We start from the raw sequence: 27,550 nt of genomic DNA on the forward strand, positions 1-27,550 counted from the left end.
CAACGCCTGGGAGTGCATCCTGTCATGTGATTTCCTGAAGCTGTGACATTCGCCCTCGTTGTGAACAGATCTGACATGTTTCACCTGCAACAAAACAGTCAACCATACACAGAGAGCTTGAGGAACAAACAAACTCCAGACCAGCCATTCAGAGGTCTTCATTTCAGCGTGACGATGTGTGTGATATTTTTAATGCAGATTGCGGAAGTAACTTCTCTCTTCACACAACTTTAAGTTGCATCTTGCACGGAGAAGCTTGTTGAAATGCTATCTAGATGAAGTAAGAAATTTGGATACTTTTTACTTTTATATTTCATTTTTGATTAAAGAGGAAGTTCAAGGGGAAAATGGAGGCGCACGAAAGTGTCGACTTTATGAGGCTCATGTCAGGTAATGAAAAAAACAAATGTGCCTGTGTGAGTATGTGAGAAAATACTGTGCTTGTTTAACATGGTGTCAGTACTCACAGTATGTATGAGTGTGTGACACTTAATGGCAAACTGACCATTTGTACTATGCTCGGTACATGGTACCTTGGCAGTTTACTGCCAGTTGATTGGTTGATGGTTTTAATCTAACACAGGTCACATCCAACACTACAAAACTTGTAAAACATTATAAAGTTTTGACTTATTAAGATGTGCGCGTCCAAAAATAACAAACTTCAACTTCTTGATTCTTACCTCACACACCCAAGTGACAGAGAAAAAAGTAAACTGTTCCAAGTTTGCAAAACAATAGGAGGTGCAAACTAAATAAATAACTGATATGGTTGTTGATGTATTATTATTATCTCACTGAAAAGTGAATACAGCGCATTTGTTTTTTGCACTGCTGGCTGAAAAGATAAGACATTTGAAGACTTAACCTCTCAGATATCCAAGTTGCACAGATCGTGCAGAAACAATGTTTTCTTGATTCCTTTTAGTTACTTTATGTTTGTTTTATGGGATTTTTTGTGATAACAGGAACTTTGTGCACATATCGTGTTTTGCTATATTGCGTTGTTTGTATTATGTGGATTAGGATCTTCTACTGTGAGTTAAATATACCTTTGGTTACAAAGCAAGCAACTTAACTCTGTACAAGTTACTTTAGTCATTTTTAAAGCTCTTTCTTAACTTTTACAGACAGAGCAAGCAACAGTACAGCAGATTGTTTACAAACTTGTACTGTAATCTACTTTTCTGTGTTCACCCCAGAGGAAAGCACAGTGTCCACCCTGTCTTCAGACTCCTGTGAGTACTATCAGACTGAGATATTTGACCTGCTGCCCAGCATTCAAGCTTCCCGACCTGAGCAGAACAGACATGACTTTTCGGAAGAGACCAACCAGGGTGGCCGAGAGGCCGGGGAAAAGAGTGGCCAGCTGTCCAGAGGACCCAGAGACAAAACATCCATGCAGCCACTCAGAAACTTGGCCATGTGTATTCAGGGAAAGAGGGGTGCCAAGTGAGTAAATCTTTTTTACAGACCTCCCAAATCTGCTTCTTTTTGATCTATGTCTTACTTTGACATACAAGCATAAAATACCCATGCAGTTAACTTATTACTTAAATAGAATACTACTGATTTACTTAAAGAAACATATTACAGTTCCGTCTGTATGTCCTTGAGCATTTGTTTTCAATTTTTTTTTTACTTAAGACCCAGTAGAATGATGCTTATGATCCCACACGCCTGTAGGGAATATTTCATTGGCACCTACCAGGATTGTTTCCAGATTTTTTTCAAAGCACAGAGGTGATCTTGGAAAAGACAGGGATGTGAAATCCTAACCGTCGGCTTGATTTTCAGGCTCATGCTCAGCCCGACTGTGCTCATGCTCATGCTCAGTTTTCAGGGTATTACACATGGCCCTGAAAACTCATTAGCACTGAATAGCTGTTTAGCAAATAAGCAAAACAAGTTCTTAGAACTTTTACCCAAGTAATCACTCAATTAAGTATTAGCACCAAGGAATAGCTTAAAGTAAAAACACATTACTGGATCATAATTATCATATGCTGGTGCTTGATCTACATAAGCAGTCCAGCAAACCCTCCTCTTTAATTTCTGTTTCAGCCATCTTAGCTGACTAAAACGTCTTAACACATTACAGCTGTGGTTGAGAAATGCTATTGTTAAACAAGTTTGAACCAAACGACAGTTACAAGTGTTAACAGAAGTATTAAGACAACAAAAAAGTGTTTGAAGTGAGCACTTTTTTTTGTACAGACCTCAATCATTTGCTGACACACTTAACTGGTACTTGGTCAGAGGCTATGCATTAACAAATGTTGGATTTCTTTAAAACATAAAATGTCAGATAGCTTATATACATTTTTTATTTTTATTGAATGTATCATGGTTAACCTCTAAAACTGCCATGTTAAATTAAACAGGAGTTCATTAAATGCGATGTTTATGCTATTTTCTAGGGAAAGGAGGAAGCTGGAAATCAATGATATTAATTTTTGGGAGTCCTGGAGGAAAAGCCAGAGCACCAACAGGAAGAGGGTGAGGGAACAGATAAAAGAAGCTCTGTCTGGCCTGGTGCCATGGCGGCACACCCTCCGGACCATCGAAGGTGAGATAGATTTGTGGTGAATTAACTAAGTATGTGCTGTGACTGAACCACTCAACTATAACTCACCTAATTATTTGTTGCAGGCAAGTTTGGAGTTGGGGTGAAGTCCTATTTTGTTTTCCTCAGATATCTGATTTACTTGAACCTGCTACACTGCGTTCTTATCGGGGGTTTCATTGTGGGTCCATCAATATTTTATCGCAGTGACAAGTATGGTAAGTCAGCCGTGACAACAGATGGCAGCAAATTAACCACAACTAAGAGATGACATCTAAAAATAATTATTCTCTCTGATGTTACAGAACCGTTGATATTTAAAGAAAGTGACTCTGCTATAGATTTCTTCTTGGGAACTGTAAGCTTTTGTGTTTTAATCTACGTGTAGTATTTATTAGCAATAGCCCCACATGTTTCCTATAATCTTTTTCTTGTCTTTTCTGCAGGGCTACGTGAATCGTTCCCTTGTCTTCTATGGCTTTTATACACGAGGATCCCTGGATTTAAATTGCTTGAACACACCGTTGCTGTACCTTGCTGGAATCTTCTCAATCATATTTTTAAGTCTCATTCTGGTGGTCCGCAGGTAAGTGATCCACAACAATGCAACATAAGAGGTCAAAACGATGTTTTATTTACATACATTCACCTGCGATAGAACAACAGTCGGCTACAAGCACACCTGGATGCTCGGGAAGCGTTACAGCATGAACGTGAGCTATAAGATCTTCTGTGGCTGGGACTTCACCATCCAGGATCCCACTGCTGCCGCTCTCAAACACGGCTTCATCAGAAATGACCTCAAGGTGAGTGGCGAGGCACTGACACCCTCATACAGGCTCGTAAATTAGCCAAACTGGTGGTGAAGTTTCTGAAAAGTTTGTGAAGTCTTTAAGTCTAACTATGTTTTCATACATACACCTCAGAGAAGAATAAAACTAAATAAATATAATAGTAAGACCACCAGTGACCGCCCCCTCAGCCTCCTACTGGATGCACGTATTGTATCAATTTGAAAATCGTACATGACTTCCTTCTTTACTTACCACATTCACAAGATTTTCACAAAACTTGACCTCTGACCTTGACCCTAAGGTTGAAATCACTGAGATCTGAACTCATTAGTGGATGCACTTATGGTATGGATTTCAAAATACAGCGCCTTGTTCTCAAGTTGTCGCATTCACAAACATCCTTTAACACCCGTGGGATAATATCATGTGCAGCATGGTGGCGCAGTGGTCAGCACTCTCTAAAAGAAAGCTGCGGACAGTTTAGGTGCTCTGTATGGTCCGTATGTGTTTACTGTACTTCTGATGTTTTGCTGGAGTCTTCGGGTAGTGGTGTGGATCAGATATGGTCATCATAATAGTTTCTGCTCCTCTGCAGCTTTTCCTGGAGGAGCAGAGTTTCTCTTTAAGGGCGGCTCAAAGGACACTTGGAGAGAAGGTCCGTCTCTACCTGCTCAGAATCATCCTGAACCTGGTTACTTTATGTCTGCTTGGTGGAGCCTTTTACCTCATCTACTTCGCCACACAAACATCTCTGAAAAAGGTAATGGTTTGATGCCAAGTATTGCCAAATAATGTGGTTTCCTCTTTAGCATTTATTAGATTATTTGATTTTGCCCCCCACTTTAGTATTTCTATCCGCACTTTCAAAGTATCTCTGGTGTGCCCTTGTCTTTGTCTCCTTCTGTTTTGTCTATGGTTTAGCCTCCCTGTTGAGGACTCTCTCCAGGTACATTCAAATAGTCCAAAAAATTACCTCTATCTGCTTTTTGTAAACATTTACATAACCTGTGCCACTTGGTCAATTATGTTATAACTGTTTTCATAAATAGTTGGATCGCACATCACTACTATTTTGGGATGGCATGTGGGATGATCTCCTTTCATAAAGGGTGGCCTGGTGTTTCCTATGCTGCAGCAGTTAATAAAACAATCAGTATCCTTGGTATTTGGAGAATTCAAACAGCTCTTATTATGACTGCCACACAGTTAATTCTGAGTCATTTCTCTAACCTTCCTAATTGATACTTTCTATTCACACATACTCTCCGTGTCTCTAGTTCCTATTTTCCCTTCTTAGAGCTTGTTTGCCCCATATTAATTTCCACACGTGTTCATTGTTTCCACCTTTGCCTAATCAGCCCTCTGTGCAGTCCCTTGCTAAATGTCAGCTTTTTTTTTTTAAGGCAAGCCGACTTTCCGTGTCTCCGTTTTCCTTTTTTTTTAAAATAACAACCATAAAAGTTTTGCCTTTTTGTTGTTTAATGTGCTTCCATGTCTTGAATTTGGGCTCTCTCTCTTTAACGCCAAACAAATATGCTTTTTTAAAACAATGCTTTTGTCTTTCTTGTTTTTTTTTTTTCATTCCTAAAGTAAATAAATATTCTTGCTTTGTTCAAGTATGTATTTATTGAATTTTCTTAATAGCTGATAATGTATGTGTGTCTTAGGACAACTCTGAATACCACTGGTTGGTCAGTCTTCTCCTCCAGTACTTTCCTCCCATCACCATCACCTTTGTCAATCTAGTCCTGCCCCACATCTTCCGTAAGATCTCATCTTTTGAAGACTACTCCTTCACCATGCAGGTGAATGTCACGCTTTTGAGGTAAGGTGAAAAGAGACATCAACCTTTACTCTACATGCAGGAACACATGTATTTGCGTATTTACTGTTTCTTTTCTTCAGGAGCATCTTCTTAAAGCTGGCCTCCTTGGGGATCTATTTATTTTTTGTCTTCACAACAACAGAGCAAGATGCCAAGGTGGTACAGAGCTTTAATGACACATCATCAAGGGTTTAATTTTTTTTTAATCCATTTTTTAAAAAATCATTGTGTCTCTTCACTGTTTCAGTGCAAGGAGAACCAGTTTGGTAGAGAGATGTACAAGCTGTCCATCTTCAACTTCCTCGCCACTTTCTTCAGTGTCTTTTTCTTTAACTACCCCAGGAAGTGGGTTTGATTGACATTAACAGTCTGTTTCTTTCTCAGTCATCTTTGTGGTTTGAATGGAAAGACCAACAATGTCTCTCCTTAGTAGATGGCAGGACAGATTCGATCTAAGCCATCTCCCTTATCTTTAACAGGCTGGTACAAGAGACGTATCCAAGATCCTTGCTGGCCCGAATATCAGGGAAACAGCGCTTCCTGATACCATTCAATGTGCTGGACCTTGTTTACAGTCAGACTGTGTCCTGGGTGGGAGTCTATTACTGCCCTCTGCTGCCTGTCATAGGAATCGTTTCATTGGTTGTCACATTCTACGTTAAAAAGGTTAGATTATTATAAACTCTTTATATTTCTCACTTTATTTTTTTATATCTTCAAATTGGTTAAATATAACTGTAAAAGAAAAAGCTGGAAAACAACTATCACAGCTGTCTTGGGGTGAGAAGCAGGGTACACCCTGGACAGGTCGCCAGTCTGTTGCAGGGCTAAGACATAGACACAGACAACTGATACAATTTAACACACATTTGGGAAGCTGTAACACAAAATGTTGCCCTTTCTTATAATAGTAAAGATCTTTAAAATAAATCCTTTCCAGATCAGATCCAAAGGTTAATCGCTTTCGGGGCCAAGCCCCACATCTGGTAAAGTTTTTATGCAAATCCAGCCAGTGTTTTGAGTAACCCTACTAAAATAGCATCCTAAATCAGATTTTGAAAAATATTATTAACAGATAGGCAAAAATCAAGATAATCTTTAAGCAAACAAGAAGCATCAAACAGGTCAGCAGGGGGAAAAAGCTTGAAGGACATGGGTAAGATGTACTCAGGTGAGCTGACAGGGGAAACGGGGGCTGGTGATGTAGGTTTGGCAGACAGGTGAAAGACTGAGAACCTCTGGTGAGCTGAAATAAACAAAACAGTCTGGCAAATAAAATCTGAAGGAAAAACTGACTAAAAAAATAAGTGGAGTACATTAAGTAATGGCTATATAGAAGTCTGGTTTTAGTATAAAATGTGTTAAAACCTTTTTGCTGTGCCTTTGTGTCTTCAGTTCAGTGTCATGCGGTGTTGTGTGCCAGAGCAGCGGATGTTTCGAGGGTCCAGCTCTTCAGTTTTGTTCCATTTCATGTTGCTGCTTGGTCTCTTCATGTGTGCAGCGACACTGGGCTTCAACCACTATCCGCTACAAAGCACTGAGGGCAGAAACGCGTAAGGTTTTCACTCCAGTTGCATCTAAAACCACCCGTCTTTCTTTCTTTTATTTTTAATTTGAAACCTTTTAGGATCAGAATTAAACCCATATTTATATTTTATCTTTATTTACTGCTCATTTCTCTCATTTGCATTACCTCTGCCATCCCAAGGTCCTCCTGTGGTCCATTTAGAAATGAAACAATGTTCACTGTGACTGGAGACTGCGTGAAAAGTCTCCCCAGCCCAGCCCAGACCACTATCCGCTACCTGACTTCTGAGGCCTTCGCCCTACCACTAATACTAGCAGAGATGTAAGTATGCAAATAACTCTGCACCCGATACAAATATCAAACCTGTATTTGTAGTGTTCACCTTTACCAGCTCACCCTCCTTTAAGATTGTTTCAACACTTTTCGTTTTGTCTCCTCAGCATATTCTTAACCTCGTATGTGTCTCGGAGACGAGCCAATCAGAAGGCCATTGAGAGACTGAAAGACATGCTAGTTATGGTAAGCACGTGTCCAAAATCCTTCCACTCCCTCCACCATATTGGCTGGTAAATGGAAGCTGGTATGCTTCAGGCTAGTTACTTTAAAGCTCATAAATAAGTGAATGGTTTAAGAGTCATACCTTTATTTTAGTGTCCACTGGAACAAAAGAAACTACATCTACATATATCTACAACTACATAAAATCTTTTCTACTGCACATGTGCAAAGTTACATGACAATATGGCTCATTACTGGCTAGGTCGAGAGCACCAAAGGCTCCTGAACGACTGCCACTCAAGCATTTCTTTAAAAATGTTTAAAAATTTGCATGTATGTGTTTCCCCCACAGAGCAGCTCTGATAAGCGTTTCCTGGTGAAGCAGCACGCCACGATGCTGAGACAGCGAAATAAGCAACACTGAGCTCTTTCTGCGGTCATCGAAGACGACGTCACGCTCAGTCACTAAAAACATACCATCTATGCTTTTAAAAAGTGGCTTTGGTCTCCACAGACTTCCTCTTAAAACTAAAATACGGTTCTGGCTGCTGACAGCCAGGCTGAGGTGTCAGGTGGCCGAAATGAAAAATGAAAGTGCAGGCTAACTCTTGCTTTATAAAAGATAAGAGCCACTAATATAATCTTTTCCCCCTTTTTCCTTTTTATATTGTAAATACTTTAACTATAAAAACCTTCCTCCTTTTAATGGCAACAACTTTATTTCTATAGCACATTTCATTACATATAAACTCAATGGACTTAACACGTGAAAACACAAAAATGTGTGTGGGTTTGCTGCCTCGAGGCAGGGAAGACGGCCAAACAAAACAACAGCACTTGTCCATGAATACAGATGTTTCCTGAGTCCGGATTACAGTGATAGCGTGCACGGACAATACTAGGCATGTTATGTTACTAACGTGTTGCTGTTTTATCTGTTAAGGATCTCAAGTTTAATTCCAGGAGGAGACAAACCCAACCTCAGGTGGTCACGAGGTAATGCCGGTCCCAAGTCTGGATCAGTGGGAGGGTTGCCAAATTATTTCCTTGGGTAAATAAAGGGAGCAGCTGAAAGTACCTAACACCCTGAGTGACACAAGTTGGTTTAATGAGTATCACTGTGTTAGTACAGATGGGAGTAAAGCCCTTTAAAACAAGAAGCACTCTCAGAACACAAACTTCCACTAAGGCGTCTCACTCTCTGGGCAGTATTTACTTTTATAGGAATAGTATTATATTTTGTACATTGTCCATCCTGTTTTCTTTGTTCTTTTTAAACATACTTCAAGAGGTTTGCAGTGCAGTAAAAACAAGTACAAAGTGCGGACTTTTGTTATTTCCCCGTTAATCTACTTTCCATAATTTTGTGTATACTTATTTTTTTATTTATGTATATGGTACATGCGTCGTGCTCGTTTTGCAGTTATTAAAACTCACTTACATTTTTGGCAAAAATATAAAGTGAAAAAAGTTTTTGAGGACAAGTTTGTTTTCCAAAAAAAAAAAATTCTTATTGGGGAACACTGTACACATCAAAGTGTTAAGTATTTAAACGGTTATAACCTGTTACTGTATATAATAACATCATAATAAAATAAACTATATTCACAGAGCATCCCATATGAACATGTTCTTATCAGTTTGAACTCTTGATGTCATTTTAAATAATTCTATATAGGATTATTATCACTTTGACCTTCAGATCAACCTACTGAAGGAGAGGTCAGAGGTCAAATGTAACATGGTGTTTTAAACCATTATATGGTACTTGCTATATGCTGACAATGCACATCACACTCACAAGAATTATAGTTGCTAAATTATAAAGATTTTGTTCAATTTAGATAAAAATATGTCTTTGTTAAATCAGTATATTCGAGTCGTGTGAAGGCTAACTAGATCCGTGACAATTTTTTAACTTTGTGTCACGGCTTTGCATTGGTGTTTTTATGCGTGTTTTGTTATATTTAGGTTTTGCAGACATGTGACCACTAACCACATGAACTTAACTTGTCAGCCATTCTAGAGCCAAGTGAATAAAGCCTTAGTCATACTGGTGGTTGATCAGCTGCCAACCATCAGTCGTGAGGGGAAAAATAAATATTCCAGACTGGTTGGCAAAAACCCGTGCCCTTTGGTAGAATATTGCTGAGGTGGTAGTTTGAATGGAAGTGATAGACTTGTCTATAAACACTGCCCAGCTACTCAGAGCTGTAGTGAAAAGTGGGATATAATCTGGAGACCATTTGCCTTCACAGTAAAAGTTTTCTTTTGAAACATGTTGGAGCGCTAAGGCACAATTTGTACCTCGAAGGCAAACTTTCACCATTTCAAGTTTGCGTCACACTTTTTTTTTTAGGTTTTACTACCCCTAATACTTAGCAGATGTTTGCAGACAAACATGGAAAACTACAGGCAACCAGGTAGTAATCAAGGCAATCTGGAGGTGCTTTTTGGTGCAGCAACTTCTTTGTAACCGATTTCACCCAATGAAAGCCAGCAACCTCCAGAACCACCGCCAAACAGTCAGGGAAAACACATTTTTCTCTAGTAATGGTTATATCACATCCAGTATGGTGGAAAACACCTGAGCAATGTGTGCATGATGTCACAGGAGAAACCTCAATATCTGTGTACTGTTCCTTGTCCGGAGCAGTTTTCTGAAATCTGGCCTGTTTGTATCTTTTTTGCTGATGTCCCTTAATGTGCACTGTCCCTCTTAAATAAACAAAAAAATATACATACCAAAAACTAAATAAATAAACTTATTCCCATGGAAGATGAATGAAAAACTTATATCAGAGCTTTTAACCACTTTAACTGTATTGAATGTTTATGACATGTTAATCAAAAGCATTTAAACTATTCATCAAAAGGAAGCAGCCTCATTCTTTTATTTCTCCTAACATCTTGGGTGTAGTGTGGATTTATGCAGGTTACGGATACAATTTGTTGTACATAAGGAATGTATGCACATACACTTGTACAGTAAACAAAATATGTTGAAGGTATGGCGATCACAGTCACTCAAAGACTTTAACTGTGACATCACTGTGTCCTTTATTATTGACTTTGCATGTTTTTCTCCAATTTGATCAAAATCTTTGTGCACATTTTCGCTATATTTGCATTTGACATCACAGAGATCCTTAAAATGAAGTTAACAGCCCAGTATGTTATCTGCTTGCAACACATGTGTAACACCCTTGCAAGCCTTGGCAAGCTGAAGAAACCATGCCCAAAGGTACACGAGAGGGTTATGGAGAAACGTCAGGCTCTTAATTTTTTGCCAGTTTTGGGTGAGTCGGTTAATTTGATGTAAAACTGGGAAAATTTATCATTATTATTATTTAAAAACATTGTTAATGTGTGTTGTTTTTTCCAGCTGTGGCAAGTTTCCTCGTCAAGATAAGTAAGTGTGTTAACTGGGTGCGTAAGATATGTAGCTAAGATGGCAGAGATCACGCTTTTCAGATGTTTGCTTCTTAAAAATATTCGCAGAAACAAGGTTACAGTAATAACCCTCTTCTGTCCCTACACTTAGACTCTACATGACTGTCTCTCCTGGGACTAATTATTGAAGCTAATGTGGACAGTCAGTGTTCGGCCAAAAACAACAAGAAAATAGTTTTCTTTAGATTTTAAAGTTTTACTGCTCACTTTAATGAAAAGCATTCAATAATGTCTGATGTGTTTCATTTTGTATCAGTCTTTCACATCGGCAGCATAGTGGTGCTGTGGTTATCCCTGCTGTTTCACAGCATAAAACTTCCAGTGTGTCTTTGTTTTCCCTGTGTCTGCTGGCTGTAATTACAGATATGAGTCAGTAGTAGGTAATACCAGGAAAACCACTTTTCAAATTCTATAAAGCAAATTTGATTAATGAGTGTCCTGTATGTGATTTAGGACCTTTTTTATTATTATTATTGATGTACACAATTGCCAATAGCAGTTAAAGACTGGTCTCTGTGAGGTGTAAATCACCATTGCTGGGGTTGTTACTAAAAGAAAAGTAATAGGTTACACATTAATTTTAAAGAAAATAATGCTTTTTGTAATTTGTTTCACAACTCATTGCATTTTGCCTAACATGGCTTGAAAAGCTTTTGTGATTCCACAACGTGCTGTAAACGTCCCTCTGAGATTTTGGTCCATTCTGACATGATATCATCACACAATTGCCTCAGATAATCTGAATCTCTTCTAACATCACATCTCAAAGGTTGTATTTACGTGATTTCTTGATGCAACAGGTCTGCCAGTAATCAGGCCTGGGTGTGGCTAGTGAAAATGAAATCAGCTTTTAAAAATTCCCAAATAATTCATGATTTAGCAAGCAGGGGAAATCACCTTTCCAGATAGGACCAGGTAGGTTTGGAGAGCTTTTGTATTTGCTTGGGTTATCTTAGTTTAATTTTTTTTTTTTTTTTTTGTCTGTCCCATTTGGTTCTTTAGCCATCAGAATTGTTGTCTGAAGACCAACAAGGATACCAAATGGATTTATTTTGCCAAATGGATCATCATGGCATTGCCGTATTGGTCCATTTGATCAACCTTTGTTGTTATTATTTATTTTATTTTCGGTTGTTACAGATGGGACAGACATGACTGGGGGATAGGAAAGAGAGGAAGGAAAAGAAAAACAGAAGGGAAGAGGGACAGTGAGAAAGGGCACTTACAAAGACAAAGAGAAAAAGAAAAAAAAAATCTCCTGGATCACCTGTTGAGAGAAAAAGAAGAGAAAACAAGCAAAAAAACCCCAAAGCAACATACTAAACACAACACCATCCCGTTAATCTAGCTAAGTGTGAACAGCAGTAAATACTAAATATTGAATGTTGTTGTGCAGCACACAGGACAGACAGCGCACAATGTGCTTTGAAGTAGCAGCTAAGAAAGGTGTAGTTTATGTCTACGAACAGTGAACATCCGTGTGCACACCTGTGTGGATCAGCGCGCTTGTATACAAAAGGTTTCTCCATGTAATGGTCTGCTAGAGGGTGTAGAGGGCCATAGCCCCGTCCCCCAGGGCATGAAGCAGGCATGGAGAAGATCCAGGCCTCAGACATCCAGAGGCCCCAGAGTGCGAGAGCCCAAGGTGGACCACCGGAGGGGCATCCGTGCCACCCTCCTGGGAAGGGCTGAGGAGATCCCCAGACGAGGGGTCACCCAGTAGCCACGGAGCAGAAGCCAGAGGGGGCTGCACTGGCGTGCCCGCCGGCTCTGCCGGCAGCCAGCTGTGCCAGAGTGAACCGAGCCGCAGACCCCGAGGCCGGAGGCCCGGGGGCCCCCTTTGCCCCGGAAGAGGCCTGACCGAGCGACAGGCACCAGGCCCCGCCAAGTAGCCACCGGGAGTGAGCTGGTGCATACCTGAGCGCCCAGCCCCGGACACCAAGAACCACCAATGCACCAACCCCTGAGGGCATCAGTCACTGGCAGGGAGTGTGGTGAGGGGAGATAGGCCTCCATACTTTGGAGGGCCTGGGAGTTCCCAGAGAGGTGGAGTCTAAGACCTGACCTGACATATAGACACAGACAAACAGGCACACACAGACACAAACATGCATTCCCACCCTCATGCACACATATACAAACACTCAGCACTCACCCAACTTAGTAATAGACATACATGGACATGTACACACAATCACACTCCCCAAACATACTCTATACCCCGGGTCCAGGTACCCTCACCCCCAGAGGGGGAAACGGCACCCAGACCCAAGAGATGTGACCCTATTTTAGTTTAATATTAAAATTAGTTTTGATTATCTGAAACTTTAAAGAGTGACAAATGTTTAAAAAACAAAACAAAACTAAGAAATCAGGAAGGGAGAAAAAAATTTCACATACATATGTTTTTTCCATACATCAAAGATATCTATACTTTTGTACCAGTGTCGAACTAACGTCACAGCCTGGGGAAAACAGTTCAAATAAATCATTAAAAGTCCAATATTACAATGAAATCCATGCCCACACAGGTTGTAAATAAACTTCTGACCACAACTGTATGCTCAAAGTCACTTACCTTGGTCTCTGCATGTTGATGCTGAATAGCATCTTTACTCTGAGCAAACATATCATAGAGTTCATCACCTTGTCTCTGAGGCTGACCCCAGTCACCCTTTTTAAGAACCTAATTTCTATAATTCGACCCACAATCTTCCTTCAGTCACGACACACAGTTTAAGGCCACAGGTAAGGGCAGCAACATAGACTGAACGGTACTTAGCCGGTGTTATTGAGCATAGTTTTAAATCTTTTTATAGTTTCAAGTTTGCATGCACAGTTGTTTCATTTGCTCCTTTAGGTGGATCAAGCTCTCTTCGGCCGGTGCTGACTGGTCCTGACCTGGCCTTCAGTGGCCCGAGGGTGGTTTTCCGTTGTGTTGTACCTAACGTCTCCCCACCAGTCATCTATGAGCTGATAAAGGATGGGCGTGTGCGAATTGGCCGTGATAGAGATTTTCAAGGTGGCCATGTTGCATCATTCCCTATCAAAGTAACTGCAGCGTCAGAAGGGTCATACCACTGCAGGGCCACAGCTGGAGGAACCAGAGAAATCAGCAACAGCATTAAGCTGAGAGTAGTCAGTGAGTATCGGATGCTGGGTAGCTCACTTAAGCTTACTCAACTGATTTTCCCCTTTTCTTCACCAACCGTCTTTTATTCCCTGATTTCCAGCTCCACCATCGTATACCAGAGTGACCTCTGAACCCTTCCCCCCAGTTGCATACGAGGGGTCACACATGGCCCTGAGCTGTGACGTTGAAATGGGGTCCCACCTTTCCTACAGTTGGTTTTTTAACAGGAAGGAAATAACAGCTTCGAATTCTCTACCCTTCCACTTTGTGGGAAACAAGCTGCTGGTTGAGAAGGTAACTCCTGAGTTTGCTGGAAATTATTCTTGCAGTGCTTGGTCCAGCGTGAATGAGATCAAGAGGATTTCCAGCAGCACAGAGGTCCAGGTGGCAATCAAAGGTACATATTAACAGAATTTATAAAGTTTATAACTACTATGTTAACTACTTGGTGCTATCAGCCAATTTAGTTCAGAAAGATCTCATGAACTACTGAATAGATTTGCATGCAATTAGGTCCATTGTAATGTTCCCAGAGGGCAATTTGAATGAGTTTTCATTAGCACTGAGGGACTGATATTTTTTCCATTTCGGTGAAGTTAAAAAAAACTCTTCCTCCTTCCTCCTGCACCAGTCTATGTTTCAAAGCCAGAGATCTCCTTCTCCGTTCATAAAGAGGGAACCAGTTACCATGGCAATGTGACGTGCTGGTCAACAAGAGGGAGCCCTCCGGTGAACTTTTATCTTTTACTAGACGGTAAAGAAGTGGGCTCCGACACAGCAGCTCAGACCCTGGCTGCATGGTTCCTTGTAGTCGTAGTACCCGAGCTGGACATGGGAGAGGCACGATGCCGGGTGAAAACCGAGAATCAGGACCTCACGAGTGACCCCGTGAACCTGGAAGTAGGTATGAAGATGTGTGAATGATCTCTGTCTTTACCATAGACTGTAGATGGATGCAGCCAATGCAAAAGTGACTTAAAGGTGCATTCTTTCTCCTGTTGCCCATTAGAGATGCTTACAATACAATACAATACAATACAATACAATACAATATGAAGTTCAATGTGTAAACGATTCAGATAGGGGGATTATCTAGGATTTCCATCGTGATTTGTCACTATTTAAATAAAACTGAACTGAATTGAAGTGGCGTTCAGTAAGTGTTGATGCAGAAAAGGATCCAAAAAAATACTCACTGTTATTTAGTTGAAGTTTATGAAAATCCACAACAGAGAATCAACTAATGAATCCAAATGTCTGAAAAACACATAAAGCATAATCAGCTGGGAGAACTGAACTGAACAGGGCGACAAAGGGAGGCAGCGACTATATTCACACAGGTGAGAGACACCTGGAAGAGACAGGGAAGTAAACCTAAATACTAAACACACAAAGGCTGCCAAAATAAAACAGGAAGTAACTAAAACAAACACGGCTCCCACAGACCAAGAATTAAGAACAAGACATGGGAACAAACTGAAAACTCAATCTATGATAAAAATAAAAAGCTCAAGCACATAATTAAAAAAACTAAACTAGAATTACAAGAATAGAGAAAATCACAAAGAGGAAAACTCTTTAGTAAGGACAGACACAGGACCAAGACAGGTAGACTCAAACCTGTCGAGTAAGAGCACAAACTCATGAGGAAAGCGTCGTTTTTCTAGACTTCTACACAATCAGACTTGTTTTTGCAGCCAGACGAAACGCCCCCTGCTGGCCATTAAAAAGACTGCATGTTTAAGACACCTCTGCATTGATATGTTTTACATGAAGTCTATATTTTATGTGATTTGTGACCCTCTCTTCCTTCTTCTTTGTCTGTCAAGTTCCAGTTGGAGGAAATGTGAAATTGGAGGTGGAATATCTGTACACAGCTGATTCCAAACTGACTACAGCAAGGCTGAGCTGTCACGTCAGCAGAGGAACTTTTCCTTATATCTCGTGGCTCTTCAATGACTCTGTCCTTCCCTCTGAGTCTCATCCGGATTCCCACACTCAGCCCATCCTGCCTCACATTGCCCTTGCTGACCGAAGACGATCCCTCATCCTCACTAAGCTCAGCCCTGAGGAGTCTGGGTATTACCGCTGCAGGGCCAGGGACAGCTACGATGACTCTGGGCCCTGGGTGGAGAGTGCAGCAGAGCTGGTCCAAGTCACAGGTGAAAGACCAGGACTAAGAGTGGAGTAAATTTATGGAGTAGTCATTTTGGGAAGTATACTAACTTGCTTTGTTATTGAGGTCAGGTTTATAAACTCCATATAATGGTTCTAATCTGCAAGAAAACATACAGTACCAATTGAAATAAGCAGTCATGATAGATCATTTCCACTTTAAGACCGTCCCTTGAATCGTTATGCCACAGTCCAGACATGAGTGTGGTATTGAGCTTTTTGTCTAGCTCTCTCCAAGAAGGCCAAATTATGCTTTAAAAAGAATATCTGTTCAACCCAGGCTTTTGTTCACATGCATAATTTAATATAAATGTGTCTTCCTGTGGGTTTCTGCACTTTTTATGCCTTCAGTCAACTCCATGTCTCAAGCAGCATCCTCAACTGAAACGCCACCAAGTGAAAGTAAAAATATTTTGTTTGTTTTATTAACCTTATTTCTGCACAAAAGTTTGGGGTCATGCAAAAAAAAAAAAACTAAATATTTTAAAATATTTGTATTTATTAAATGAAAGTGCAAAGTGATGAAAAATACAGTCCATTAAATAATGAATTTGAAGTTATTTTGCCCTTTAAATTCTGCTTTTGTCAAAGGAGTACATTCACAGCAGTTACAGCATTGCAATCTTCATTGATCGTCAGTAATTTCTTTTTTTTGAATTCTTTAATTTTCTTTTTTTCCACCCTTTTTTCAGTGTCTTAAGTCTTGATTTTTGTGTTTATTGTTAGGATTCTTGTTATGCTTCCTTTGTTATTCTAGTGTATTGCAAATCTTAGGTCTGGTTTTGTTTTTACTTTGTGTCATCTTGTTAGTAGTAGGTGTTAGTATTCATGCCTGTCAGTCTCTTTGGGTTATTCTCTGCTTTTACTTTGAAGGATGTTTTCTACTGTGTCCTGTGTCAGCGTTGTTTCCTGTCTGTCTTCTTTTGAGTCCTCATTAGTCTCGCCTGTTGTCAGTTGTGTTCACCTGTGTTTCTCCCTGCCCCCGCCCCCCTCTGTAGCTCTGTCTGTCTTTGTGACATAACCTGCTTAGGCTGTTTAGTGTTAGTGAAAGTTCCTGTTTTGATCCTAGTGCAGTCCCTATCGCGATCTTCTGCTTTCACCCCCTTTTTTCAGATTTTGAGTTTTTTGCATTGCACTTTTTAAAAGAAATTGGATTTCAGCTGGCTTTTTGTTTGTGAACTCCATTGTACACGAAGCACCACCTACAAGTGAGACTGGTTTCATGGGTACTGAATAGATGTCAAAAACATCACCTCAATAGGCAAAAACAGATGTGTTTGGTGGCCAAGCCAGACATACAACCAGCTGTTTCTTTCTTACATAATTCTTGCATATTTTGGATCTGTGCTGATTGACCTGTTGTACGAGGAAGCTGGCTCCCGACAAGAGCGATTCTAAACGTCTGTCAGCTAAATCCATTTTAATCTGCACAAATCTTATCTTTACCACCACATCATACCCCAAACCAGAACATTTCCTCCATTAGGCTTGACAGATTTGTTCTGTTTTACACAAATTTTCTTCTTTTTAATCCAAACACATTTGGACATCTGTAGCAATTTTGCAGCTTGAGGTTTGTGGGAAACATTTGATAAAGGGAGACAATGAGGTGTTTGTGTCTCTGTCGGGAGACTCTTTGTATTCTTGCTCAGTCCTGCTCTGGGGACTCCCAAATCTATTCGAAGTAGAGCCAGTTTGAAATCTTCACTTTTTAGCAAGTTTCCAGCATTGAATGTTCTTCCTTTGTTAGAATAAAATTTTAAAAAAGTGTTTTCTGTTAGCCTTTTTAATGAAAAAAAATTGCGTAAAAATGTAACTGTCATTTAAAAGTCATTAATGATTGATTGATAATGTTTTATTGCTGGTCATTTGCAACATTTCTGGTACAGTTTATACTATTTTATTTCAAAACAAATATGCAGTTCATTCAAACTTGAAGATGTCACAGGTGACCCTAAACTTTTGTGCAGCAGTGTGTGTGCTGCCTCTGCAGAGCGTGAAACTGTTTTTGTCTCATCTCTTTCAGGTTTTTGCATGAACACCACAGAAGTTGTCACCATGGCATTCTGCTGCTTCGTTCTCCTCATGCTAGCAGTGGGTTCAGCCTGCGTGTACAAGATGTTTGAAAACAAACAAGGTGTGTGTGAGAACCAGGAATCCACTGATTGGTATACACGCAGGAATTTCTATTAAAACTTCTTGTCTTCTTATCTGTCACTTTTGTTCCACAGCTCATACCAACAGTGTTCCAGCAAAGTAAGTTTTACACCTGAAACACTCCAACTATAACCAAGTGTGATATTCTTATATCACACTTGGTTATATCACACTTTCATATATGAAAAATGAAATAATTGCAAGAAAATTCTTTTTTTAATGGAATATTTAGCGAACTTTCTGATGAAGTTTAAAAAAATAAATTAAATATTAATTTGTTTATAAGAGTTGTAATTTGTATCATATTTGCTACATGTGGTATTATTTTGTAGTTTATTCCTTAAAAATGTATCATGCAATTCGTTGCAGTGTATTTGGGGGGTCGGGTGTATTAATGAATTGTGTAGTGCATCCTTAGGCAGATAATAATAACAAATATTTTTATTTATTGTTTTATTCATAAAACACTTTAAAGAAAGAATTTACATGAAAACCCAGCAGCTAAATTGATTAAGTAAAAAGTAAAAATAAGTAAAAATCTGGAAAGAGAATAACAAAAAAAGACAGAAAACACAAACGATGAAACAGAAAATAATAAAAACAGCTGAAATACAGTAACCGTACAATGAAATACTGAGACATTATCACATTAAAGCAAGTCTATATGCTTTAAAAAATTATTCAAATGTCACTGAGCTTTGCCTCCATAGGTAAGTTGTTACAGTCAAAGAGTCTTGGAGTTTGACTTAATTTCTGAAGAGTCAGAAGGGTTCGATTCAGCTGCAAAGTGGCTCAATTTTTTAAATGACCTGAGCCGAATGTGCTTTAAAAGGGATCAGTACAGAGTTGAGCTTATTGCTTACTGCTTGGAAACTTTCAAAGTGTATGCTTTTCAATGGAATAAAGATATTCTGGCCTTTAAAAATATTTTAACCACGAACGGGCTCATATCTAAAATATTTGGACTTTGATATGGCTCTTTTGTTGTTGTGTTATTATTTGCATGTGCATTCTTTACATATTTGCTTTTATAAACTGTTTAACGCTAAGGAAGGCTTCTTTGTTAGTTACATCATCCTCTTCATAAATGTTTGTGCCATCTCACCCCAGCTCTGAAGCACTTCAGTCTGAACTGACGCCCCAGTCAGGGGGAAATGTGGCTGATACTACCGCTACAGATTGCGATGTTCAAAATCAGGTATGCAAGCAAAAACTATAGTACTACTATTCAGGATCAGTGAAATGTTAGTGTCCAGTCACACTCTTAAGGTCCCTTTCTTTCCTATAATTAAGAAATAAGTATATGTAAATTCACTGAAGGATTTCTGTAAAGAACTACTGCAGTTGGTACATAAAACAAGGAACACGTTTTTTCTCCACTTTCCTTAGTGTATCAGTTTTCCTGTTCTGAGCACAAATTATATATTTTTATCAGGGGGATATTTTTGGAATCTGCTAGGAGATCACACATGCTTGAACAAACTGATAACAAATAATCAGTGTACAGGAGATATAAATATATAACATAAGCTTTCAGACTCAAACAGTGTAAACTACATGAAGATTTTGAAGATGCCAAACCCACAGACTAGTGAGCTGCACCAATGGTTCCTACCTGTAACAACAAAACATTAATTTATTTGTTAGTTCTTAACTTCTACACCATAACCTCCAAACTGGCATTTGCCAAAAAATGATTGAGAGAATTTAAGCTGTTATAAATGGCTTTTTGACCTAAAATCTGTCAAAAATAGGTGAGTCATATCACTATATATCGATCATATCAAGTAATTTAGAGCCAGAAAGAGCATTCCTATCAAAAAGCAGCTGCTGCAACCAGACTTTTATATATCCTTTATTTATCCAGGTAAAAAGTGTCATTCACATTAAAAATGTGTTTTTCAAGAGAGATCTAGCCAAGGGGGCAGCAGAAACTGTAACAAATATAACATCACAGTTCTATAAACTTACTGGAAGTAAACAAGAAGGACTGGATTGATGACAATATTGGTACAAATATGCAGAGTCATAAAATATTTCAAAAACAAGTCATTTCCTTATTTCATGTATAAACCCTTCATAAATCCTGTTCACTACAGTCTATTTGCTAAAATAAGCAAAGATATTAGACATTTAAAAAAAACACAGAAATACATTGGAAATCACTTTTTGGCCGGTGTCCTGCATAACTATGTGTGCTTGTGCCCTGATGTTTCATGTGTGGTGCCAGCTAATAACAAAAACAGTTCCTGAGGGTCCCCGCTCTCTGTTGTTGTTGTTCGTGTGTTTGTGTGTTTAGATGTGTGACTGCACAAAGGCACTTATTTTGAACTGTCAGTCATGCAAAGCTGTTCTTTCTGGATCTAAGAATAAAAAAAATGACCAGAAAAAGTTCAATTTAAGCTAAAATCAGCTCCCTTAGATGTGATTGTAACATTTTTCTCTCTCTGTCTCTTTCAGATCACTGAGGTCACAGTATGATGCGCAAGAGTCCTTCACCTCCTAATACAATATTTAATTTTAAATGTTTATATTATGTTCATATTTAATGTTCTTGGGTTAGTGAACTGTCTACATGGCACTGTTGGAACATTCAGTTATAGACAAGTGCGAAATCGCATTGCCTACCTACTGTATACTGTTATTTTGATGCAAATAAATTTTTAATTATTAGATTACATTTTGTTTCTGTTGTTTTTGCTTTTTTTTAAATTAAAATAATGCAAAAACACATCTTACTTTCAGTTTTACTTTACACTATGTTTCACGTGATATTCATAGCAAACAACACCAGTTAGTTAGCTGATATGACAGAGGCACGGGGTATAGCAGGGAGGTCCAGAGTAACACTATCAGTTATTTGCACATGTTTCTAAGAGGGTGTGTGCGTACTTTTCCATATGCATTGCCTGAACACTCAGTTTAAAACTGACAAAATTTGTCACACTTGTGTCGCACAGCAGCTCCCTGTAATAATTTTCAAGGACTAATGTTGCATTAAAGTCTGTTGTTTTTCCAGAAGATGCTTGCTTCCTTCTTTGTGGTCGTTCTGGGTAAGCAACACAAAGGAAACCACAGTAAACTTAATATTTCGCAATGTTAAAATCTTCTAATCTCTTTAATTTCTTTCTCTTTTTTCATCCCTGCAGGGTTGTGCTGCTGCTTCAAGGAAAGCAGTAAGTGAGCGTTGCTGTTTGTATGTGTGTAGTGGATTATTTTAATTGTGTTGCTGTTGATTCTTTTTGTGATATTTTCATTGTCTTTTTTTCCTTTTCTTTTTTTTATAGGTCAGTTTTTTCTGGGGCATCCACAACTGTATGGCCCCAACGAGGCTTTGGTGAAAACGTATGTAGAGTTTCAATGTGAAGTGCCAAACCACCCGATAAATCATGAAATCCTGCTGCAGATATTTAAGTGGGTACATTCAATTTAACCACTGTGGTGAGACACATTACATTAAATGATGAAATTTTTCTAATTACTACCCTTTTTACAGGGAGGATGACCCCAACAGGGCATTGGGTGAATACACTTCACTGGAAGGGGAGGCCGCAAACATTCCCATGGTTATCCAGAAGCGTTATGACGGCTATCTGAAGTGTGTGGCTAGTGTACAAAACCGCTCTATCTCTTATATTAATTCCACGTCCAGCAACCTACACTATTTAAAGGTTATTGGTGAGTCCCTTTATTTATATGCATATAAACAGTTGCTGACTATCAGTCTGTGTTGTCTTTATTCTCTTTTAATTATTTTTTTAATAAAACTGTTTCATTGTGTTTCACCCTGTGCTGCTATGGACATAAAAAAAAACATAACTGTTTTTGTTTTTGAAGTTGGGGGCTGAAGTTAGGGAAAAAAGCAGTCAGTCTCAATAATCATTACTGTTATTCAGAAAGTGCACCAGGATCTCAGCCTGTTCTTGTGTCTGTCCTGCAGAGCCGGTGAAAGGTGCACAGATCATCAATTCAGGTCCAGATGACTTCTTTGAGGGAGAAACACTTCAGCTAATCTGTCAACTTAGCGCTGGAAATTATATCTCCTACAAATGGCTGCACAATGATCAGCTTGTATCGCCGTCTTCCCTCCGTCGTATTTATAACAACCAGCTCACGATCTACAGGTTAGTGACAATCAAATAAAGCAATCCAGCAGGTGCATGTTATTATTAATCAACAGTCCACTTACATTTGAGCTTCTGACAGTGTAGGATTATCTAAAAACTGATTGTACCTCACTGTAAAATCCTCACTGTAATTAAATTTGTATTATGATATTTGGGGAAAAATACTAGTTGGAGATAAAAATTGAATTAGTTTAGTTTAACTTGACATGTGCCATTTGTTTTGTCCATACACGAAAAATGTTTTAAAAAAGAACTAATAAGTTTATTTGCAAAGAAGTGTGGCAGGACCTTAAAAGGGCTGTGCATAAATGAATACTACTAAAACTCAATGAAATCAAGTAGTATTTTAAAGAAGAGTGGGCCAAAATGTCTGATGTTTTACGGTGGCCCTGAGAGGCCAAACGGACTGCAACTTAAGAAAACACCAGCAACAAGAAAAACGCTGCAAAAGCACACAAAACACAACAGAAATAGGAAAAACAACAACGGAAACAGGAAAAAAGAAAATAGAAATAGGAAAAAACAGATTTCCAATAGCACAAGGGAAGTGTTTCTGGGGAGACAATAACCCGACGGACACTTTGCAGGAACCCAAAACATGGTAGGTGCGTTTTATCATGATTCATATAATACTGATGATGGATTTTTTAGGCTAATAGTTAGGCTAACACACTTACCTCTCATCTTTTCTTTCCTCTCAAAACCGATAGATCCTCCACTTCTTTCAAGTGTCTCCCAGCACAATTCTTAGCATATTTTGGTTCCTGCAACTGGTCCGTCGGGTTACTGTCTCCCCAGAAACACTTCCCTTGTGGTTTTGGAAATCAGTTTTTTCCTATTTCTGTTTTCTTTTTTCCTATTTCCGTTGTGTTTTGTTGTTTTTCTTGTTGCTGGTGTTTTCTTAAGTTGCAGTCCATTTGGCCTCTCAGGGCCACTGTAGATGTTGCTGTTTGTCAGTATATACAAGAGAAAACATTGCATAACCATTAAGAATAATCATTTAAGACTGATTAAGAAATCATCAGCTAATTTACACAACAGTCATTCAGACCAAATGTTTTGACAGATACAATGTTTTTAATTTACCAGGTTGGCCCACCCTAAAGCATACCTGATATTCTTCTTTTGACTCTAACAGGGACCTGAAACTAGTGTGATTAGACCATAAACTTATCAGAAAATGATTTAAGAGTCAATCTCTCATAGACTCTAGAACTCCTCTAGACTTCTTTTACGTAACTGGAGGAGTCGCCCCCTGCTGGCCATATATTTACACCTATTTTTTCTGTACAGTCTATGGAAACAATAAATTCAAATATTACAGGAATAGTTTTCTTTGTCACCCTCAGAACAAATCCTCAAGACAGTGGCTCCTACAAGTGTGTGGCTACCAACGTCTTCAACAAAACAGTCTTCACCTCCAACAGCTCTGAAATTGAAATCACAGTTAAAGGTTAGCACTCATTTTGTGGGGAAAAATCCTCCTGGTCATGTTTTTGTAAATTCATCATGGACAGCAGATCAACAAAATAACATCACTCTTCTTACTCTTCTTTCAGAGTTTGTGTCAACCCCTGACATCTCCTTCACTGTGTTGAAGGAAGAGCCACAAAATTATTTTGCGATAGTTGTCTGTAACTCAACACGAGGAGATCTGCCTATCACCTACTCGCTGTACCGTGGGAACGAGCAGGTCATCAACATGACAGTGGAAGAGAGACATTCCGTATTTAAGCTTCCTTTGGTCTTGGACCGCCACTTAGGCTTTCTCAGATGCCATGCGAGCAACGGAGAACAGACCACATACAGTCAGTGGTTGCCCTTGCATGTTGGTATGTTTTTAAAACTGTTAACAAATTACTGAGATAAGCATGTGTTTTTACAGTTAACATCTATTTTTCTTGACATCCCTTTCTGGCATCCAACAGTCCCTGTTAGTGGACCTGTGACAATGCATTATGACTACAACACTGGAGAAAACTACGCTGTAACTGGCCTGAGGTTCTACTGCAAAGTGGAGAAGGGATCACATCCACACTATCAGTGGTTCCACAACAAAACCCTCCTACAGGATCGAGGAACCTACTACTGTGTGGTGGACCAGATGCCACAACGATCGATGCTCCTGCTATCTGTGGGGAGGGAAAGCGCTGGGACGTACTACTGTGAAGTATCAGACAGCTTCGACAACAGCACCGCCATAAGCAGCAAGAGGCGATATTTAGATAAAGAAGGTACAGTTGATTTTAGTCAAACATACACATACCAGGTGACAGCTTGAATCATCTCTTCATCTTCTTCCCTCTCTAGTGCTGAACCGCATTCCTGACTTTGTAGTGGGAGTTGTATTTGGAAGTTTTGCCTTTTTGATTTTCCTGATGTCTGCTTGTTGCTGGATTGGAGTGATTTTCAGTGAGTACAGATGCTTTTTCTTTCATCTCATTTTGCAGCCTTTGCATTTGCTGCTGAGAAATAACATTATTCACGTTTGTTTCAGGGAAGAGGCAGTATGGAGAAAAGTCTCTGTGAGTTATTTCTTTGTTTAATTCTGAAAATGCTGAAAAGTATAGTAACTATAATGTCAATGCTTCCTATGTGACGTGAACTGTGCTACTTCCTCCAGAGTCAGGTTTTTCTTTGTTTTTATTGGGGTGTTATCCACCATAGGCCACTGAAAGAAACAATGGTGGACGATAAGTAACAAAGTAAAGTGGCCCCGCTTCCTGTTTTCCTTTTGCAGCACAGCAGCTTTTCAAAGAACAGCAACAATGAATGTAATGTTCAAGCCTAGATTCTTATTTGTTTGTGGTTAAATATTAAAGCTATCAAGGGAAAAACTCTACTGTATGTTAGATGCTACACCCTACTTGTCTACAGTTAAGACTCACCATCAGAGGGTTACCAGAGAGCTATGAGTACATTTGCGATCCTGTCTTTAATGACATGTTAGATTTGGGGAGCTACGATTGAACATGGGGTACTGTGTTTTGGAAATTTGGAAAAATTGGGGGGGTTTTATGATAATGGAACTGAAACAAGTGATCAATGTGTCTTATAAAAACATCATATGAAATGCTACTTACTTATTTTTGACTTCACTAAAATGGGTCAGCTTTCAACAACCTAACAGCAGTTTAAGATATGAATAATGAATGAAATAAAATGAATAACATGGAAGTCTGTGGGGATTGAATCACTTTGGGGCATTAAAGTAACTGTAGTTGTTTTGAATTTGGCTACTTTTTTCACACCCCTTTCTCTTCTTCCCTTGTATGGGACAGTAAAAATGTCTGTGCTTGCACACTTAATCATTCTTAAGACAGCTGTAGCCTACGTGTGCATTTTGTCTCTTTGCAGGTGGAGCTTGGAGATGCAGAGAAGCAAAGCTGTATATGAGGACGAGCTGGTAAGTGGCGATTTCTTTAGTGCATTCAATGACATACTGATTGTATTGTACCACTTTACTCCCAACACAGTAAGCACCACTCAGTAATGTCTTCTTATAGGACTTTTCAGTCCACAGTGACGATTCTGATCTGCTGAAAGCAGTGAGAGACAATGAATTCGATCAGGTGAGGCCAGATAAGTTTCTTACGTCACCCAGTTAGAGATAAACAAGCCGTTGAAGTATTTTGTTTGTTTTCTCCCCTCAGGCATCTGAAGACTCTGAAGATGAATGGCCCCAGATTCAGAAGAAGACTTTGAAGGATGAACCAGTTTAAAGAACTACGTGGATGTTTGCTCTCTAAACGTGAACTGTTGTAGTGAAATAAACATTTGGTCAGTGCTGCAGCTTCCTTACAGGATGAGCACTTTTACCAGTTATCTGTAAAACAGTGTGATGATGGAGTTAAGTCAGAGGTGCCCAGTTTAATACTGATGAGGATGAGGGAAACAAAATTAAGAAAGAAAGAAATCTCTTTAACCAGTGGGATCATTTTTGACCCCTGTTGTGTATTTATATGTGCCTGTGTGATATTTTTTGATTGCAAAATTTTTTCTAACATGAGTTTGTCAGTTTACTTGTTCCACAGCTTTTCTCTGTGCTTTACAGGAATTGGGCGATTTGTATGCACGGATTAAGGAAAGTTATGTGGAGTAATTAATGTGTTTGTTTGGTTTGTTTATTTTTATCATCATTTTCACTCGTAATCTCTACATTGTAATGTTTTGCAGTGAAAACTGGCTAACAGACCAGGATATAGCAAGCTTGACTCTGAGTGTTTCAGAACATATTAAATATTACATATTTAAAAACAACAAATTTGTTTAGACTGTGTTTGAAATAGAAGAAAGGATGAAAACACGGCTGGGCTATGATGATTTTATTGTAATTATTTGTTGGTCAAATTATTACAAAGTTATCAGTTCATCTATATTTTGGTGTGAAAAATGATGATAGCATATAATTTAGCATAGCAATGTTTTGTTTTTTTTTTTGTTTTTTTTTGGGGGGGGGGGGTAAATGGTAAAACGTTTTATACAAGGATTCTCTAAATAAATCATCTTTTGTTTGTACATTCGTGTTTGTCTTAACTAAAATATGTTAAAAGTTTATTTTGTCACTTGTTTCTGGATAAAGACTTTTGAGACACATAATAACTACATTAGAAAATTTATGAATTTTAGTCATACATGAAGGAAAGTGTACATGAATGAGCTTATGGCCATTATAGTCAGTAAAACCACTTGGTTACTTGACAAATAATCAATTTGTTTCCAGTGGCAGATACAACCTTGTTGAAAGGTTGTATCTGCCACTGGAAACAAATACTTTTTTGCCACTGATAAATCATCTATGAGTCAAAATCTGAGGTTATTATCTGCTTTTTAAAAAACTCAAATATCTAAAATTTATTTTTCTAAATTAGAAAATAACTTAAATTTTGTGTCATTGCTGTGAAATTTTCAGATAACACAAGATTTTGACCTATAGTTGGCTTTCTTTTGTGTCTGAAATAAGCTTCTTTATTCTTAGCCTCACGACACCTGGAATGAAAATGCACTACATTAAAATAAAACAAAACATACATTTAACATTGAATACATATTTGATACATTGGGGTGGCTGTAGCTAAGGAGCTAGAGCAGGTCACCTACCAATCTGAAGGTTGGTTGTCTGCTCCAGTGTGCTCTGCTGCATCTATCGGAGTGTGAATACTGGATGAAAAGCACAGAAAAAAGTGCTGGTGTGAATGGGTGAATGAGGCAAATTGTATAAGAGCGCTTTGAGTGCTCAGTTTTATATAAGAACCAGTGCATTAACTGCAGTTTTCAAACTCTGCAGAACCATT

At 38.9% G+C, this 27,550-nt stretch overlaps 3 protein-coding genes across 5 annotated transcripts; all 3 read left to right on the forward strand.

Moving 5' to 3' along the window:
• Window positions 1–103: 103 nt before the first annotated feature.
• Window positions 104–8,955, forward strand: tmc8 (transmembrane channel-like 8). 2 transcript variants are annotated; one of them, XM_063475463.1, is made up of 16 exons: window positions 104–390; window positions 1,203–1,452; window positions 2,421–2,569; window positions 2,653–2,784; window positions 2,872–2,924; window positions 3,013–3,152; window positions 3,225–3,372; window positions 3,956–4,120; window positions 5,028–5,185; window positions 5,266–5,341; window positions 5,433–5,530; window positions 5,665–5,851; window positions 6,581–6,738; window positions 6,894–7,034; window positions 7,154–7,232; window positions 7,564–8,955. In XM_063475463.1, the coding sequence occupies exons 1-16, from the start codon at window positions 348–350 to the stop codon at window positions 7,633–7,635; spliced, it is 2,049 nt and encodes a 682-aa protein (XP_063331533.1). In that variant the 5' UTR covers window positions 104–347; the 3' UTR covers window positions 7,636–8,955. The 2 variants fall into 2 exon arrangements, with proteins under 2 accessions (XP_063331533.1, XP_063331534.1); XM_063475464.1 differs by having other exon boundaries at window positions 104–280; window positions 7,564–8,954.
• A 1,444-nt stretch (window positions 8,956–10,399) lies between these two features.
• On the forward strand, window positions 10,400–20,807 carry LOC134629424 (Fc receptor-like protein 5). 2 transcript variants are annotated; one of them, XM_063476736.1, is made up of 11 exons: window positions 10,401–10,510; window positions 10,597–10,623; window positions 13,525–13,806; window positions 13,898–14,194; window positions 14,429–14,701; window positions 15,627–15,959; window positions 16,324–16,374; window positions 17,999–18,109; window positions 18,204–18,228; window positions 19,240–19,327; window positions 20,590–20,807. In XM_063476736.1, the coding sequence occupies exons 1-11, from the start codon at window positions 10,405–10,407 to the stop codon at window positions 20,608–20,610; spliced, it is 1,614 nt and encodes a 537-aa protein (XP_063332806.1). In that variant the 5' UTR covers window positions 10,401–10,404; the 3' UTR covers window positions 20,611–20,807. The 2 variants fall into 2 exon arrangements, with proteins under 2 accessions (XP_063332807.1, XP_063332806.1); XM_063476737.1 differs by lacking the exon at window positions 16,324–16,374 and having other exon boundaries at window positions 10,400–10,510.
• A 110-nt stretch (window positions 20,808–20,917) lies between these two features.
• si:dkey-93h22.7 (contactin-5) lies at window positions 20,918–26,733 on the forward strand. The gene is made up of 13 exons (XM_063476738.1): window positions 20,918–21,182; window positions 21,279–21,305; window positions 21,417–21,543; window positions 21,626–21,807; window positions 22,070–22,253; window positions 23,606–23,709; window positions 23,816–24,088; window positions 24,185–24,490; window positions 24,567–24,668; window positions 24,754–24,781; window positions 25,614–25,662; window positions 25,763–25,828; window positions 25,910–26,733. Exons 1-13 carry the CDS (start codon window positions 21,152–21,154, stop codon window positions 25,976–25,978), a joined length of 1,548 nt encoding a protein of 515 aa, XP_063332808.1. The 5' UTR covers window positions 20,918–21,151; the 3' UTR covers window positions 25,979–26,733.
• The last annotated feature ends 817 nt before the right edge of the window (window positions 26,734–27,550 follow it).

This window comes from Pelmatolapia mariae, linkage group LG6, assembly GCF_036321145.2.
Source record: "Pelmatolapia mariae isolate MD_Pm_ZW linkage group LG6, Pm_UMD_F_2, whole genome shotgun sequence".
Classification (NCBI taxonomy): Eukaryota; Metazoa; Chordata; class Actinopteri; order Cichliformes; family Cichlidae; genus Pelmatolapia; species Pelmatolapia mariae.